This window comes from Lipophrys pholis (assembly GCF_963383615.2).
Source record: "Lipophrys pholis genome assembly, chromosome: 14".
Lineage (NCBI taxonomy): Eukaryota > Metazoa > Chordata > Actinopteri > Blenniiformes > Blenniidae > Lipophrys > Lipophrys pholis.
Genome location: NC_137633.1, coordinates 13,253,924 through 13,267,665, shown reverse-complemented (window position 1 = coordinate 13,267,665; position 13,742 = coordinate 13,253,924). Strand labels below are relative to the sequence as shown.

At 39.3% G+C, this 13,742-nt stretch overlaps 1 protein-coding gene across 2 annotated transcripts; it reads left to right on the top strand.

The window, feature by feature from the left end:
- Positions 1-4,942: 4,942 nt before the first annotated feature.
- On the top strand, positions 4,943-12,864 carry tmx1 (thioredoxin-related transmembrane protein 1). Of its 2 annotated transcripts, XR_013935951.1 has the most exons (9): positions 4,946-5,178; positions 5,494-5,609; positions 6,897-6,942; positions 8,258-8,386; positions 8,930-8,975; positions 9,649-9,750; positions 10,123-10,186; positions 10,586-11,435; positions 12,335-12,864. XR_013935951.1 is itself a non-coding variant. In XM_080479399.1 (8 exons), the coding sequence occupies exons 1-8, from the start codon at positions 4,985-4,987 to the stop codon at positions 10,834-10,836; spliced, it is 948 nt and encodes a 315-aa protein (XP_080335525.1). In that variant the 5' UTR covers positions 4,943-4,984; the 3' UTR covers positions 10,837-12,864. The 2 variants fall into 2 exon arrangements, 1 of the variants encoding a protein (XP_080335525.1); XM_080479399.1 differs by having other exon boundaries at positions 4,943-5,178; positions 10,586-12,864.
- The last annotated feature ends 878 nt before the right edge of the window (positions 12,865-13,742 follow it).

Below are 13,742 nucleotides of genomic sequence, written 5' to 3'. Positions count from 1 at the left end.
GAAAATATTGGAACAAAAGCTACAAATGAAGAGTGAAAGAAAAGAAGAAAGGCTGCATATACCAGTGTATTCATAACTTCTTTGAATAGAATATATGTAAGCGCGGGCTTGGTCGCAGTTTAATGTAACAATCAGTGTTCGTTACGAGTCACCTCTGAACACGGTTGTTGGTTTTATATGTCAGACGTCATCTTTGATGAATAACAAATGAGACCCCTTTTGAGATTCTAACAATAATTCATGTTTTCCACAGTGAATAGGTGACATTAGCAGTTCAGCCTGCAATGTGCTGCCGTTCATTCAAATGTAGAGGTGATTTTGTTTTCGTTAATAAAGTACTTAAGGCAATAAAACAACAGAGCCAATGCTGTTTTCATCATACTAGTACTGTGCAAGGATTCTAGCTGTCCTGTGCCTTATATTGTATGTTATGCCTGGGGCTGCAGTTTGATCAGCAATGTCAAACAAATTAATGGAAAACACGTGCTGTTATCTGAAGTGAAGAAAGGATTAACTGCAAAAATTGTTGGAGCTGGTTGTTTCTCAAAGTGACTACATTTATCCATCGAACGGCAGTTGGTGCTTTAAGTTACACTTCCAATATCTGACAAGCAATTTACAATGAAGATATTTCATTGTACTTCAATTGACATTGAATTACTTGTCTTTTGCTGCCTGTGAATTGAGTTTAAATGTTTTTTACACTAACTTCACTTTGAACCCAGTCATCTTGAACTGTATTTGTTTATATTAGCAGTATTTTAATCTACAATACTTATCATATAAGAATAAAATGATGATTATATCACTGCAGTATACTTAAATCCAAGTAAGAAAAGTTAACTTAAAAGTGTAGGTATAAAATAAACATTCATGAGTCACTAAAACATATAAAAAAAATGCATGTGAACAAAGTTCAATGTGGAAACTTCCCACTTAAAAAGGGGATAAATTCAGAGTTCTAAGAAGCAAAATTGATAACACCCAACAAAACATCTGTGCATTTACCTGAGAGAACTAAGTGATCACAGTTAATACGAAAATAGCAATGCTTCATTAGATTGGAGTATCTCGACTGCGATCTACAATATACATGAAAAACTGGATTGTTTGGGGGTTGAACTTGTTGGCTGCGTCGTGTCTTCATGCAAATACTCCGAATTCAAAGGTGGTAATTCCTAACTCTTTTCATGGAGTCCCAGCTGGATGCATGTAGCATAAGTTTCCGTTCATGAGGCCTCCTGTTGAATGTAGTGCAGATACACATGTAGATTGAGGCTGCTCATGCCAAGAGGAAAATTTGTTCAAGTAGAGAAACAGTTCAAGGACTGCAGCCACAGAAACTGAAACTGGCATCTGCAGGCAGCACTGTTGCAGAGCAGTTGCCATGGCAACAATCAGCCTCTGGCCAGCTATCAACAGTTTAATCAACAGCAAATTAAATGTAAAATTAGAAAAATCTTGTGCAGGCAAGTGCATGTTTTGTTATCACATTACTGGGTCTGTCAGATAAACCAGTGCATGAACGCACTGATAGCGTTAAAGGCTTTTAGAGAAGGGAAATGTATTTGCTTCTACCACAATATTTCTGCCTCAGACCAGCAGCAAACTGTTACCAGAGTTTGAGTGCACAATCCCAGGAAAACAAGATTACATTTGCCCCCTCCTCAGTTATTCACCTCCCTGCCAGATGCAGTTATAGGAGAGGAGCAGAGGACTGCTGAGGAGGGAGAAGGTTTCATTTTCTGCTGTAAGTGGAGCAGAGCTGATGGCTGGAGAAAGGGGGCGATGGTAGGGGCACAAAAGGATGTCATCTGCAGGGTATTTTTAGAGTGTGAGGTGCACTGATAACTGGCTGCCAGTGCAATCTGCCTGCAGGTCCGTAGCAATAATAACTGCTCTCATTCTGCAGATTCACTCAAAGTGGCGTCATCTTCGGCACAGCAGCCAGCCTCTCTCACAAACATGCACGAATGCAACGTTACAGAGGTTAAAAATGAAAGTTGTGAATCTGACGGCAAGAGGACACTTTATGTGTGCAGAACATACAGTAGATGAGCTGAGCTCAGACTGATATTTCCTTTATTTTTTGGTGTGGTTGCAGTTGAAGATAAATAGATTTGCTTGACCTTTAGAAACAACAGAAGCTCACTGAGATTTCCATGAATTTTTAAAACTTCAATCAACATTACTGAGTGGCTGTGATTTTCATTTGGAGGATATCAGCATGGGATCAGTGTAAGTGAAAAAATAAATATCCTTCTGATCTAGCTTCTTTGCATCTCCTAATATTTTGCACTTAAAATTGATGGCAATCACATTATGATGTAGTTGTTATCCTAACAGTGAGATGGATTAACTAAACTAGTCATACTTTGGCTGGTCACAGGTTTTAGTCATGAAAATTGTATGAGACAGTATAGTATGTTGTAGTTTAAACACTCACCCCAACAACACAAACTTTTGAATAAGATGGATTTAATAGGACAATTTCACCTTCAATAGAAGAGAGACAATATACCAATCAGTGCTTCAAAACTTAATTATGTTATTTTATCTGCTGCCTGTTGTCCTTCAAAACAGATGAATGCATTGTACAATTTGAGCTTTTAGTTTGAGTAAGTTATAATAAATGACTGAACGAAAAATTGGTTACAAATAATGAGACCTTTGGATTTTTCTTTTCTCAGACATATGCAGATTCTCTTATTTTTAATATTGATATACTGGGTTTTGTTTGGAACTCAGCCATTTCAATCAGGGCATGTGCAGATCTGCTCTATGTATTAGGATATGACTGAAATAAACTTTTTACTAATTATTAATGAACAGTCTTTTGAACTCAAAAACACATCTACCATGAAGTGCTGTCCAGTTAATACCAAAGGATAGCGGCACTCTTTCACTTTTATTTCAGGAACAACAGCGCCACACGGTGGTGAAGAAGAACGATAAGAAACAAAACGTGAATTTGTATGTATAATATTCTGACAGGGATTAAGATGCAAAAACTGAGTACAATTATCAATCAGGACTTTTATAATGAAAGTTTTTGCGACTGTCTCGAATCTCTAAGATGGTTAAACTGATTAAGATTAAAATACAATCAAAATTGTTTGTTCGTGAGTAGCTTCGATATCAGTATATATTCAGTAAGAAGTCAAACGTAGATGATAAATTAAAGAGATGGAAAAAGTTTACTCTAAAGTGTACATTTACTATTAAGCTGAAGTACTTTCAAAAGATTTCATGAAGGCCTGAACATTAACACATATTACTCATCATGTCTGAAAGATGCCACCTGCACAGTAACAAATAATGTTTTGCGATCTATTTCTTCTGCATAATTTATTGTGAAAACTCGTCTCGTGTTAAGTTCAACACTGATTGTTAAACAGGTTAGTCGAGCTCCCAATGTCAAACCTTTTAAACATTTTCTTTTACTTGCTGATTTAATGGACTGTCTGGAAGATGAAAGCAGAGTAAAGCATTGTTATTGTGCTCAAAGACCATCACAGCGCAGCAGAGTGAATTAAGTTCTCTTCATGAGAAGCAGGCTGGGTGTAAAATTTAAAACAATATAAGCATTTGAACAGGATACACAGCGTAGAAGTCCCCGGTTCATCACAGCCCTGCTTAATACAAAGCCCATTTTTAAGAATTTATATGGTTGAATAATGCGTTTTTTGATTTATCTGGTCATATTTATTCATTAAACAAGCATAATGCTACAAATTCTTTCAAAAGGATTTCTAACATATTTTTTCACTTTGTATCATGTCAAACGTCTTAACTTGTTATGTAAGATCTGAACTTTGACAATTTATACAACAGTGATATGCGATTGTTTTGTGTTGAGTTTGTGTTATTGTTTTTTAAGAAATAGATCATCTAAATGAAGTTGTCTGAAAGGAAGTGATTGTGGTTACTCTTTGTACCCACAGTGAGTTTGACACGTTCTCATATACATGATTGGACTAATGCACAAACCACAGGAGTCACGTTACCTTAGTAACACAGTGTGCTCTGCTGCTGATGTCTATAAAAGAAAAAAAAACAACCTGTGAGTCAAATCACTCAACTTGCTGCCTGCAAATTACAGCAGAAAAGGTTATTTCTAACATTGCAGCCTCTTGATATCGGTTTGTTCTAATCCTTGGTCAGATATAAAGTTTTCAACTATATCATGGTTATTCTTTTAAAAGTCCAAATGTACTTTAGTTTATTTGAGTGTGTCAGTTGAATAGCTCTTCCTTTTAATTTTACAGTATAAACCATGATAAGAACACATAAGTGGAATTGGAACAGTGGTTAGTGCTCTTGCCTCACAGCAAGGATGTGATGGGTCCAAATACCAGCTGGAGCCTTTCTGTGTGGAGTCTGCATGTTCTCCCATTGCATGGGTTTCTTCTGGGTACTCTGGTTTCTTCCCACAGTAAAAAGACATGTGTGACCATAAATTGCCCCGAGGTGTGAATGTGAGCCTGTGTTATTGTCTGCTTCTGTGTGTTTGCCCTGTGATGTACTGGCCACCTGTCCAGGGTTTTTCCTGGGATTGGCTCAAGCTCCCTACAACCCCGACTGGGATGAAGCAGTATAAGAGATAGATGGATGGGTAATGGAGACTGTTTAAACGATGAAATAGACTTTTCTGTAAAATCACAAGTTGCAGCAGTTAATACAGTTGCAGTTTATCCATAAATATTTTACAGGTATTACAGGTGTAACCTGCTAGTTGTTACAAATAATGTGTTATCGTGTCCAACACATTATTAAGTCTGAGTGTAAACCAGAAATGATTATCAAAATAAGTTAAACATGTATTATAATAAATATTTCTATTATATTAAATGTAATGTTTAAAAAATGTGTGTATTTGACGAATTTCCCTCTGGGATTAATAAAGTATTTTCTACTCCAGGGGCGTCACCTGTGACGTAGTGACACAGAGCGGAAGTGAGCCGCTGCCTCTCACACATTAGACATGGCGTGCCTGCTCGCTCCACACTCAATAATGTTTTCTTTACCCCGGAGAACAAAACCTCAGCTATGGATATGCTTTCTCACTCTGGGGATGTACTTGTCGTCCGTGGCCGTGTCGGCCAAGCCGGACAGCTTGAGAGAAGTGACGGACGGGAACTGGGAGGAGATCCTGAGCGGAGAGTGGATGATTGAATTGTAAGTGCTAACGGCTAACAGGCTAGCGAGCGTGTTAGGTTGTGTTTTTAGCTCCAGAAAACGAGGCAGTAAAGTATCCGCTCACTTTAGTGTGTAGATATTAAAAAAGTTTCACTGCTGCCATTGCACCTACCTTTAGTTAATCTGTATAGGTTGTAAAAACGTGCAGAGGTGCGAGCAACCGCCGTGTTTTACTTACCAGCTTACCAGAGCTAAATGCTAACCAACATGCTACCTGACAGCTGCAGGCGTGGATTCACACAGCGACTGTTTGACTGAGCACCTTATCTGACCCCGAGTCTTTACGTCCCTCAGCTACGCGCCCTGGTGCCCGGCATGCCAGCAGCTCCAGACGGTGTGGAAGGAGTTTGCAGATTGGGGGGAGGACATGGGGGTCAACATAGCCAAGGTGGACGTGACAGAACAACCTGGTAGGCCTGCGTGATGCCAGCTGACCACAACACCTGTCCCTGGTCTTATACAGCTGATCACAACTTGTAAACCAATTTAGAGGATAAACACAAGGGGTGTACGATATCATCGCGATAAGACTGCAGTCGAGTATATGTTTCCATGTACTGTGTATTGTCATTTCACTTCATTATATGAAGAAGACATCACACCTGGTGGCAACAGACAGAAGTATATAAAAAACAAATGCAAAAACCAATGCAGTGGTGGTTTAGATTCATGTGATCAAGTAAAGGAAAACAAACAGTAGCTGTTTTGTTTGTTTGAACACTGGTGCCAGAATAGCAAAGCACAAATTCATCAATATCGTACATTTAAGTGTTTGGTGACAGCATGTCATCTTGCAATGTTAAATTTATATTGGGCAGCTCAAATAAGTAGTGAGGTAAACCTAGTGTGGGTTGCAATGATAAGGGAATTTAAAAAATATGTTGCAATATTTCATATTATCATTATACGATCCAGTGATCTTAGTGTTTAATTGCTCAACGTTTTGTGTAATTACTAGGAAAGATGCATTTACGTGTATAGCACCTTGAACTCCATTAAAACAAAGTATTAGGCAATATCAAGAGTTTTAAAACTAGTTAATTGTAGGATAATATGTCATTGTATTTTATTGTATTAAAGTATGTTAGGAATAAAAATAAGTGGATAGAAAAGCAAAATAAGAAAGGGAATGTAAAACAAACAATCCATTAAAGTGAATAGCAATAGGTAATAAAATAAAATGTCAACAAATTGTATTCTTTTATATATGCATTGTTTTATGGTGAACAACTGTAGTATTTCCATAACATAGTTGTAAAATGTGAATGAAAACATGTTCCTGGACTGAAGTTTCTAAAATGTCTATTTTGAGGTGGTAATAAAATGATCCTATACTTTGATTTGAAGGGAGTGAAATGTATATTAAGTCACTGAATTTATGCAGACATTTTGCGACTATAATGTGTGTTAATAATAATAGTTAATGCCAGTTTATTGTACAAAACTGTCATGTTTTCCTTGAGCACTGACTTCTAACAACACTTGTAAACTGAAGTGTTAACTGTGCTTTTTAATTTTTAATAGCCACTATAGATCAGGATGTGCTCAAAGTGTGATCAGTTTAAATTACCATGATTTGTGTCGGGGTGGTTTTTTGTTTTTTTTTAGCTCTGTGTCGGTGGTTGTAAATATCTGCGAACTCAGAATATCAATGTTCCTTCCTGCACTCTTGACTGTTTGTTTCCTCCTTCTTTTAGGTCTGAGTGGGCGGTTCATCATCACCTCTCTTCCTACTATTTATCAGTAAGTTCTTTTACTCTTTCAAACGTGGCAAAGCTGCTGTACGAATTTAACAAAGTTTTATTTTTAGAATGACACATGTTTTTTAACACTGCATCGACTGGCACGCTAGAAATATTAGCTGGTTTAAGTGTTTAACTCATATACACTTATCATGCAGCCGTGTTACCAGCTTTGCAACTTGTTAGTTTAGTTATGGGCTTTTCAGACCCATGACTCTTTCAAAACAATGGTCAACAAGTGCTGAAACTTTTTGTGGTACTCTTCAAAATGATAGCATGAGAGCACTTCCTGTTTCTTGTGCAGCAGGGGCTGTCTTGGGCTTTCCCGCTTCTATCAAACTAGATACTCCCCGGTAGTCCGATCCTCGTTCAGCAGCTCCTCCCCGATGTAGTTGTGCATATGCAAAGTTGCCACTGTGTGGTGCTGGTTGGATAGTCAGTAGATTTATTTAGGTTTGAGCATTTTCACTCACTTTCCCCTATACGAGGGGTTCTCAAACCTTTTGACCTCGGGGCCCAATTTTCCCAGTACAAACTGGTTCATTCAAGTATTAACACTTTCATTTCAGCTGATCCGAGTTTTGGTTTGATTGTATTAAATAACTGAATCAAGTCTACTCTGATTAACAAGGTAAAACCTGGTAAGACAAATGAATCGATACACTGTGATCAACATCGCGCTCGGACAAAAACTCTCTTTTATTACTGAAACAGTTCAGAGAAATGTATTTCTGAAAGCACTGGAGGCGGGAAATAAACTGTGCAGTTGAAAAGTTTAAACGCCGCATCACAGACGTGTGGCTGCTGTGAGGGGGCGTGGCCTGCAAGGTCGGCAGCTTCTTATCGGAGTACGAACAGTCCTGGCTGGCTGACGTCACTGCCGAATTTTCTTCTTGTTCTTCTGGGTTCAAAAAGGGAGGATGAAGGGGCCTTTACTCTTTGCAAAAGCTGGTGCTGTATGTCTGACGCCATGTCAGCAATACGACGAGTCGCTTGATGATTGTAAGATTATTTTTGTAAAGGTAAAGTAGCATGTAAATGGTAGGCTTTGATTCTTGACAGAAAATAAGAAAGATCGAGTCGAAGACTGCAGTAGGATGAATAAATCCCATCTCGAGCTTTTCATCTTAACTATACGACTGAAGCCTTCAGGGCTGCATTCTCACTTGTGATTTTCTTGTGTGTCTCTACCAGGGAGCTTGTTCCCTTCATTCATCACAACAGTGAAGCTCTTTGCCCGTCATGCCTCCTGGTGCTCATTGACGGGATGTTCCTGAATGTTTCTCTTACACCTGCGCTCCTTTTGTTTGTTTCAGCTGCAAGGACGGCGTCTTCCGGAAATACCAGGGGGCCCGCACGAAAGACGACTTCCTCAACTTTGTGGACGGGCAGAAATGGCAAGCAGTAGAACCCATTTCCTCTTGGTTCGGGCCGTCTTCTTTTCTGTGAGTATGAGCTGTTGCTCACTATGTTATGGTCACTATCTGTAGAGGCCATTTTGACCCTTTACTCTGCAGAGCGTCGTAAACACGAGTTACAGCTACAAACTTACCAACAGTACAGGAAAGCTAGGTTTTTTTGGGCGATAGCCTCTTAAGCATTGAGCCAGAAAACATTACGTAGCTGTTGTATCCAGTCATGAGCAACATTTGAATGTCCTGGAACTCAAATCTCTTCACTCCTTTCATTCCTAAAACACTCTTCACCTCCACATTATTGCAAAGTATCCAAACTGTGTTTGGAACAAAAGCAACGGACCTAACATGAGGGTGTGTGTAACATCCAGTCACTCTGCAGCTCTGTGGAGCGCCTTTACTTTGAAACGTGAGAAAATGAGATGTTCATTCTTTTCTTTGTGTCCTTTTGTTACTTTGAAGTGAGGCACAGTGTGTGTGTGTGTTTAGTTTCTGGTGTGATGTTACGTGTTGACAAATCTGTGTTGAATTACAGGCTGTTATTCCCCCCTTTTTTTTTTCATTTCCTGGCAGAATGAATTCAATGTCCGCTTTGTTCAAGCTCTCCATGTTTATACGGGTAAGTGAGGCTCTTTTAAAAAATTTTTTATTTCTTAATTGTTTTGATGCACTGCAGGATATTTAAAGCAGGGAAGTCTTTGTTGTGTTTGCACGTGTCGCTCGGAGTTTTAGAAATCAGACGGACTTTCATGTGCAAAGTACAGAGCTGGCACCGCAAACCCACAACAACAACGTGGACCTCCCATGAAGCGCAGATCTATAGAGACAGGAAGTGATAATAAGCTCACAGATCTCAAGTGTGACTGAGGCCTGCCGACTGCCTGTGAAGAAAAACTACTATAATCACATTTGAATACATCTAACGTCACTGAAACGGAACCAAAACAGGCATTTCTATTTAGCAGGTTAAAGTATTTGGATTTCAAATATGTATTCAGCGTCGGGGGCTTTAGTAAATGTCTCATTCAGTCAGTAAAAACAAAGTTTCCAGTGTTTGTAACGACAGATGTTTTATAGTCGGATCATGTAGAAAATATTTTAATGTTTTATATTTTAGAAATGTCAGAAAAAGGTGCAAAACTCATCCTATAACCTCAGATTTAGCTTTTTTTAATTTATTTATTTTTACAATTTCACTTAATTGACTCCTTGCAATTATTATCAATATTGACTTTTTTATGTGATGTGTGGAAGTCTTCCTTCTCATTCTATATGTTTTGTTTTTTTTCCAGCGCTGTCATAACTACATGACGGAGCAGCTGGGGTTTCCTGTTTGGGGCTCGTATGTCATCTTCGGTCTGGCCACTCTGTTCTCCGGACTCACTCTGGGTCTGGTCAGTAACACCAGTGCTCTTATTCTCTTTTCAACGAAGTTCATTCAAAACAAACATGAGCTCATTGTTTTTATTTACGACTGGAGAATGAGAAGTTACTTTGTATTTAGTTCTTATAAGATGCATCTTAATGCAGAAAATTACAAAGTGCATCCATGTTGATTTTAATAAATCCAATTTACAGTCATGGATTATTTACAGTCGTGCTGAGGAAGTGATGTAGGCCGCCTTAGTGTCTGATATAAGGGCACAGAGCTGTATTTGTCTGCTTGACGAGTGTTTTTAAATCTTCTTTATAGTCTAAATTCTCCAAATATGAATGAAAGGTTAAAGTTGGCTGTCGTAAAGCGTCTCTCTGTTCTTTCCTTGCAGTTGCTGGTGTTTATTGCAGATTTTGTCTTCCCCTCGAGGAGGTTTTCCTCTGACTACTACCAGAGTGAGTTTCATCTCATCTGCTTTTGGTTTTATGACATGAGTGGTTTAGAAATGTATGTATAGAAGAGTGCCGTCACCTCTGCTCTATTTTTATATTCGGGATAATTCTCCAAAAATTAGAACATCATTGAAAAGTTCCCAAACTCATAATATATAATTCGAAAAAGTTTCATGGATTTATGGTAACGGTTAAAAAGATGTAATCTTATTAAGTATTGGAATATTTTGAAATGCTTCATTGTAGAGTCTCTTGACTTTCGAGTTAAAATCCTAAAGAATAAAAGAGAAATCTTTGCTTTTGCTGTTTGAATTAAAATGATGGAACACGATGACTTTGAAAGGCAATGAGTGACGGAATGAATGAATGAATGAATATTGAAGTGTTGTTCTCTCCCTGCAGAGAAACAGACGATGGACCAGGCGAGGCTGATCCAGCAGCAAGAGGACGCCCAAGAGGCCGACGGCGAGGAAGACGACGACGAGGAGGAAGAGGAGGAAGACCCGGACGAGGTCTGGAAACGACGGAGGGGGTCTCCGGAGGGCCGCCCGGAACCCAGGGGACAGGCTTATAGTGACGAAGCCCTGAGGAAGAGGGTGGTGGGCAAGCGCATCGAGGAGGATGAAGACGAGGAGGAGGAGGAGGACACCTAGAGTGCCGGCCTGGAGCTTCACATGGCTCCTCTCTCCTTTTTTTGATAAGAGCGCCGCGAAATCAGCAGAGTTGGAGGAGCCGTGGGTCCTGAGCAGCAGTGTTTAGAGCACAGAGTTCAAAATGTTCCTCCTCCACCTCTACCTCCTCTTCTTCCTCCTCCTCCTCCTCCTCCTCCCCTTGTTTCGTAACAGGAGTGCTTCAGACGCTCACCGAAGCTCCGTGAGCGGCAGGCTCCACCTGGAAAAACAACCACACTCCTGACACGCGTTTCCTCCGTGGAACGCCGAGGTTTGGGTTATGACGTTCAGTACAGCAGGAGTTTGCATTACCGTCTATGCTATGCATTGTTTTTGTTTGTTTTTTGTTTTCTAAAAAGAAATCTGTGTGTCGTGCTATTTCTACCTTGGAATTGTTATACCAGGTTTGAGGTGTTATGTTGTTGAATGCTCCTTTATCGTGACATACAGGTTGTTCCATGTTGCATACGAGCCCCAGAACAGTTAGAACCATCACACTCCTCGAGGATTCGACGCCGTCATGAGGAGGGGAGTGAGAATGTCCAAAATGTGAACTTCAGTCAAGTTTTCTCAAGATTAAAGTAATTTGAGACAGAAATAGATTTCTTTTCATGGCTTGTCTCACACGTATCCTGTGGCTGCTTCAGAATAAAAGTTTTCAAAGTGAAGCGACGGGATGATATATTTAATTTGATGTGTAATAAAACTGCTCAGATTCTAAATCAAACACATTATTTATCCCTTATGCACTTCTTTAAAAATCCATCTATACTCGATGGCGACTCCTCAGTAGGACAATATAAGTAGAGTAAAAGCAGAATTACAATGATCAGCCACAACATTATGACCACCCTGTATCGGGCAATGTGTGAACATTTTGTCCTCCGAGTTGATTTGTCAGCTTGAGTTTGATAAGAGACTGAAAATAGAAAAAGAAAAGAGCTTTTCCGTGGTGGTCAGTATCCAAAGTGGGCATGTTCTCTCAGTGCATGCTTGGGGTCTTCCCCCTATAATCCCAAAATGCATTTGCGCCTAATTGATGACTGTAGAATTTCTTGTCTGTACGAATATGTGTAGTTATCTCTGTTTTCCCCGTGATGGACCGGGGAACCGTCCGGGGTGAAAGTCTGCTTTCACACACTAACCGGGTGTTCTGTTGGCTTCACCGCCGTCTACACAATATGAGGCAGGTGGTCATAATGTAATGGCTGATCAGTGTGAGCGGTGCTCAGAGTAATGATAAAGTCAGGATGTTTGAAAGCTTCTGCGCTGTTTAATTAAACAGGGTTTAATCTGAAGCGTAGTACATTTGGGGCAGGAACCCTTCTGAAAACAACCAGGCAGCAAATGAAAAAGAAAAAAAAAACACTTTAGATAAAAAGCCTGGTGAATGTTGTTCTGTAGCTACCGTATGATCCCATATTGTACCATCATCCTGATAATCAAAGAATGTGATATCTGATTTTCTAATGTTTACTAGTGATTCTGTAGCTGTGGAGCGATGTTTACTGGCCGAGGCCGGCTGCACTCTGCATGCCTTTACAAAGGGAGTGAAGTGCACAGGCTGGGCCTTCCTTTTCCACGCCCGTCCCGACGCCAGGATTCCGCTCAAGGAGCCGTCATTACACCCGGTGTTGTTTTTGAACCACTTTCTGAAATTTTAAACATCAGGCGGTCATCTATCTGCATGAGTGCCATGTTTTTTTCACGCCCCGCTGTCTCATTGAAAACAGTACAGCACTTTTGAAGGACCCCGAAACATTTCTGTGTTGTAAAGCAAAATAAAAGGACCTTTTTATGTGCATCTGGAAGAGGTCTGTTTTAATGAATTTCAATTTGTTGTTTTCACAAGGCCTGAAATTAATTGTATCAACGTTGATTTATTTTTATAATGCATTTATCCTCTTTTAAAGGCTAAACAACAATTATAAAATTTGATCTATTTATGGCTTGTAGCATTCTCACTTTACCCCGAGCTGGCCATGCTCCTTATTGTTTCTTTAAATAAAGGGTTAACTATGAAAACCACCCCTGTCTCACCTCTTCTGTGTTGTGAAAATTTTTTATTATTTTGAATAATACAAATATATTAAACATCGAAAAGTTATAAATATAAAGCTTATATAAATAAAAATGATATTGTGGTGAAATACATTGAAGAGTGTACATATTCTAATGTGAAAGTCGTGTTTCATATATTTTTTTATTGTAAGATTATTTTGTTTAATTTGATTTTTCTTTTCAAAGAAGCCTGTATGACCTTCCTCCACTCACCACTAGAGGGAGCTTGTGTTCCACAGCAGACAGAGTCAACGATTCAGTCCAAAGATCCGCAACCTTGAGGACCTAGACTAGAGGGTCACTTTCCACCAAATGAAACATGTTTAACCACGCAAAATATATATATATTTTTTATTTTATTAAATTTTTTTATTTAAATTTTTTTTAATGAATTTGGGTTCTTTAACTGCTTTTGCAATTTCAAATCAAACGTTGTACCTGTGTTTTTCCCTGTTTCCTGCAAAGTTAACCCTTAACCAGCCATTTTTTTTATGACTCAAAAGAAATTTTTCAAATAATTTTTCTGCCTGTTTTTTAGACAGACTTGCCATCCATCCATCCACCCATCCATCCATCCATCCATCCAGCCATTAATCACGTGCAAGGTCGTGAGGTACTGAAACTCCACATGAGGAGAACACGCGAACTAAACAGTATTTGAACACAGACCCTCTCACTGTGTTACCAGCAGATGTCCCCCTTGTACACAATTCTATTTGTGCCACCTCAGGGCCTTTGTGTTTATACTCAAACACTTTAACAGTGACAGGGACTCTGTAGTGCCACTTTCTCTCAATGTAACACTACACTTGATGTTTCCTCTCATT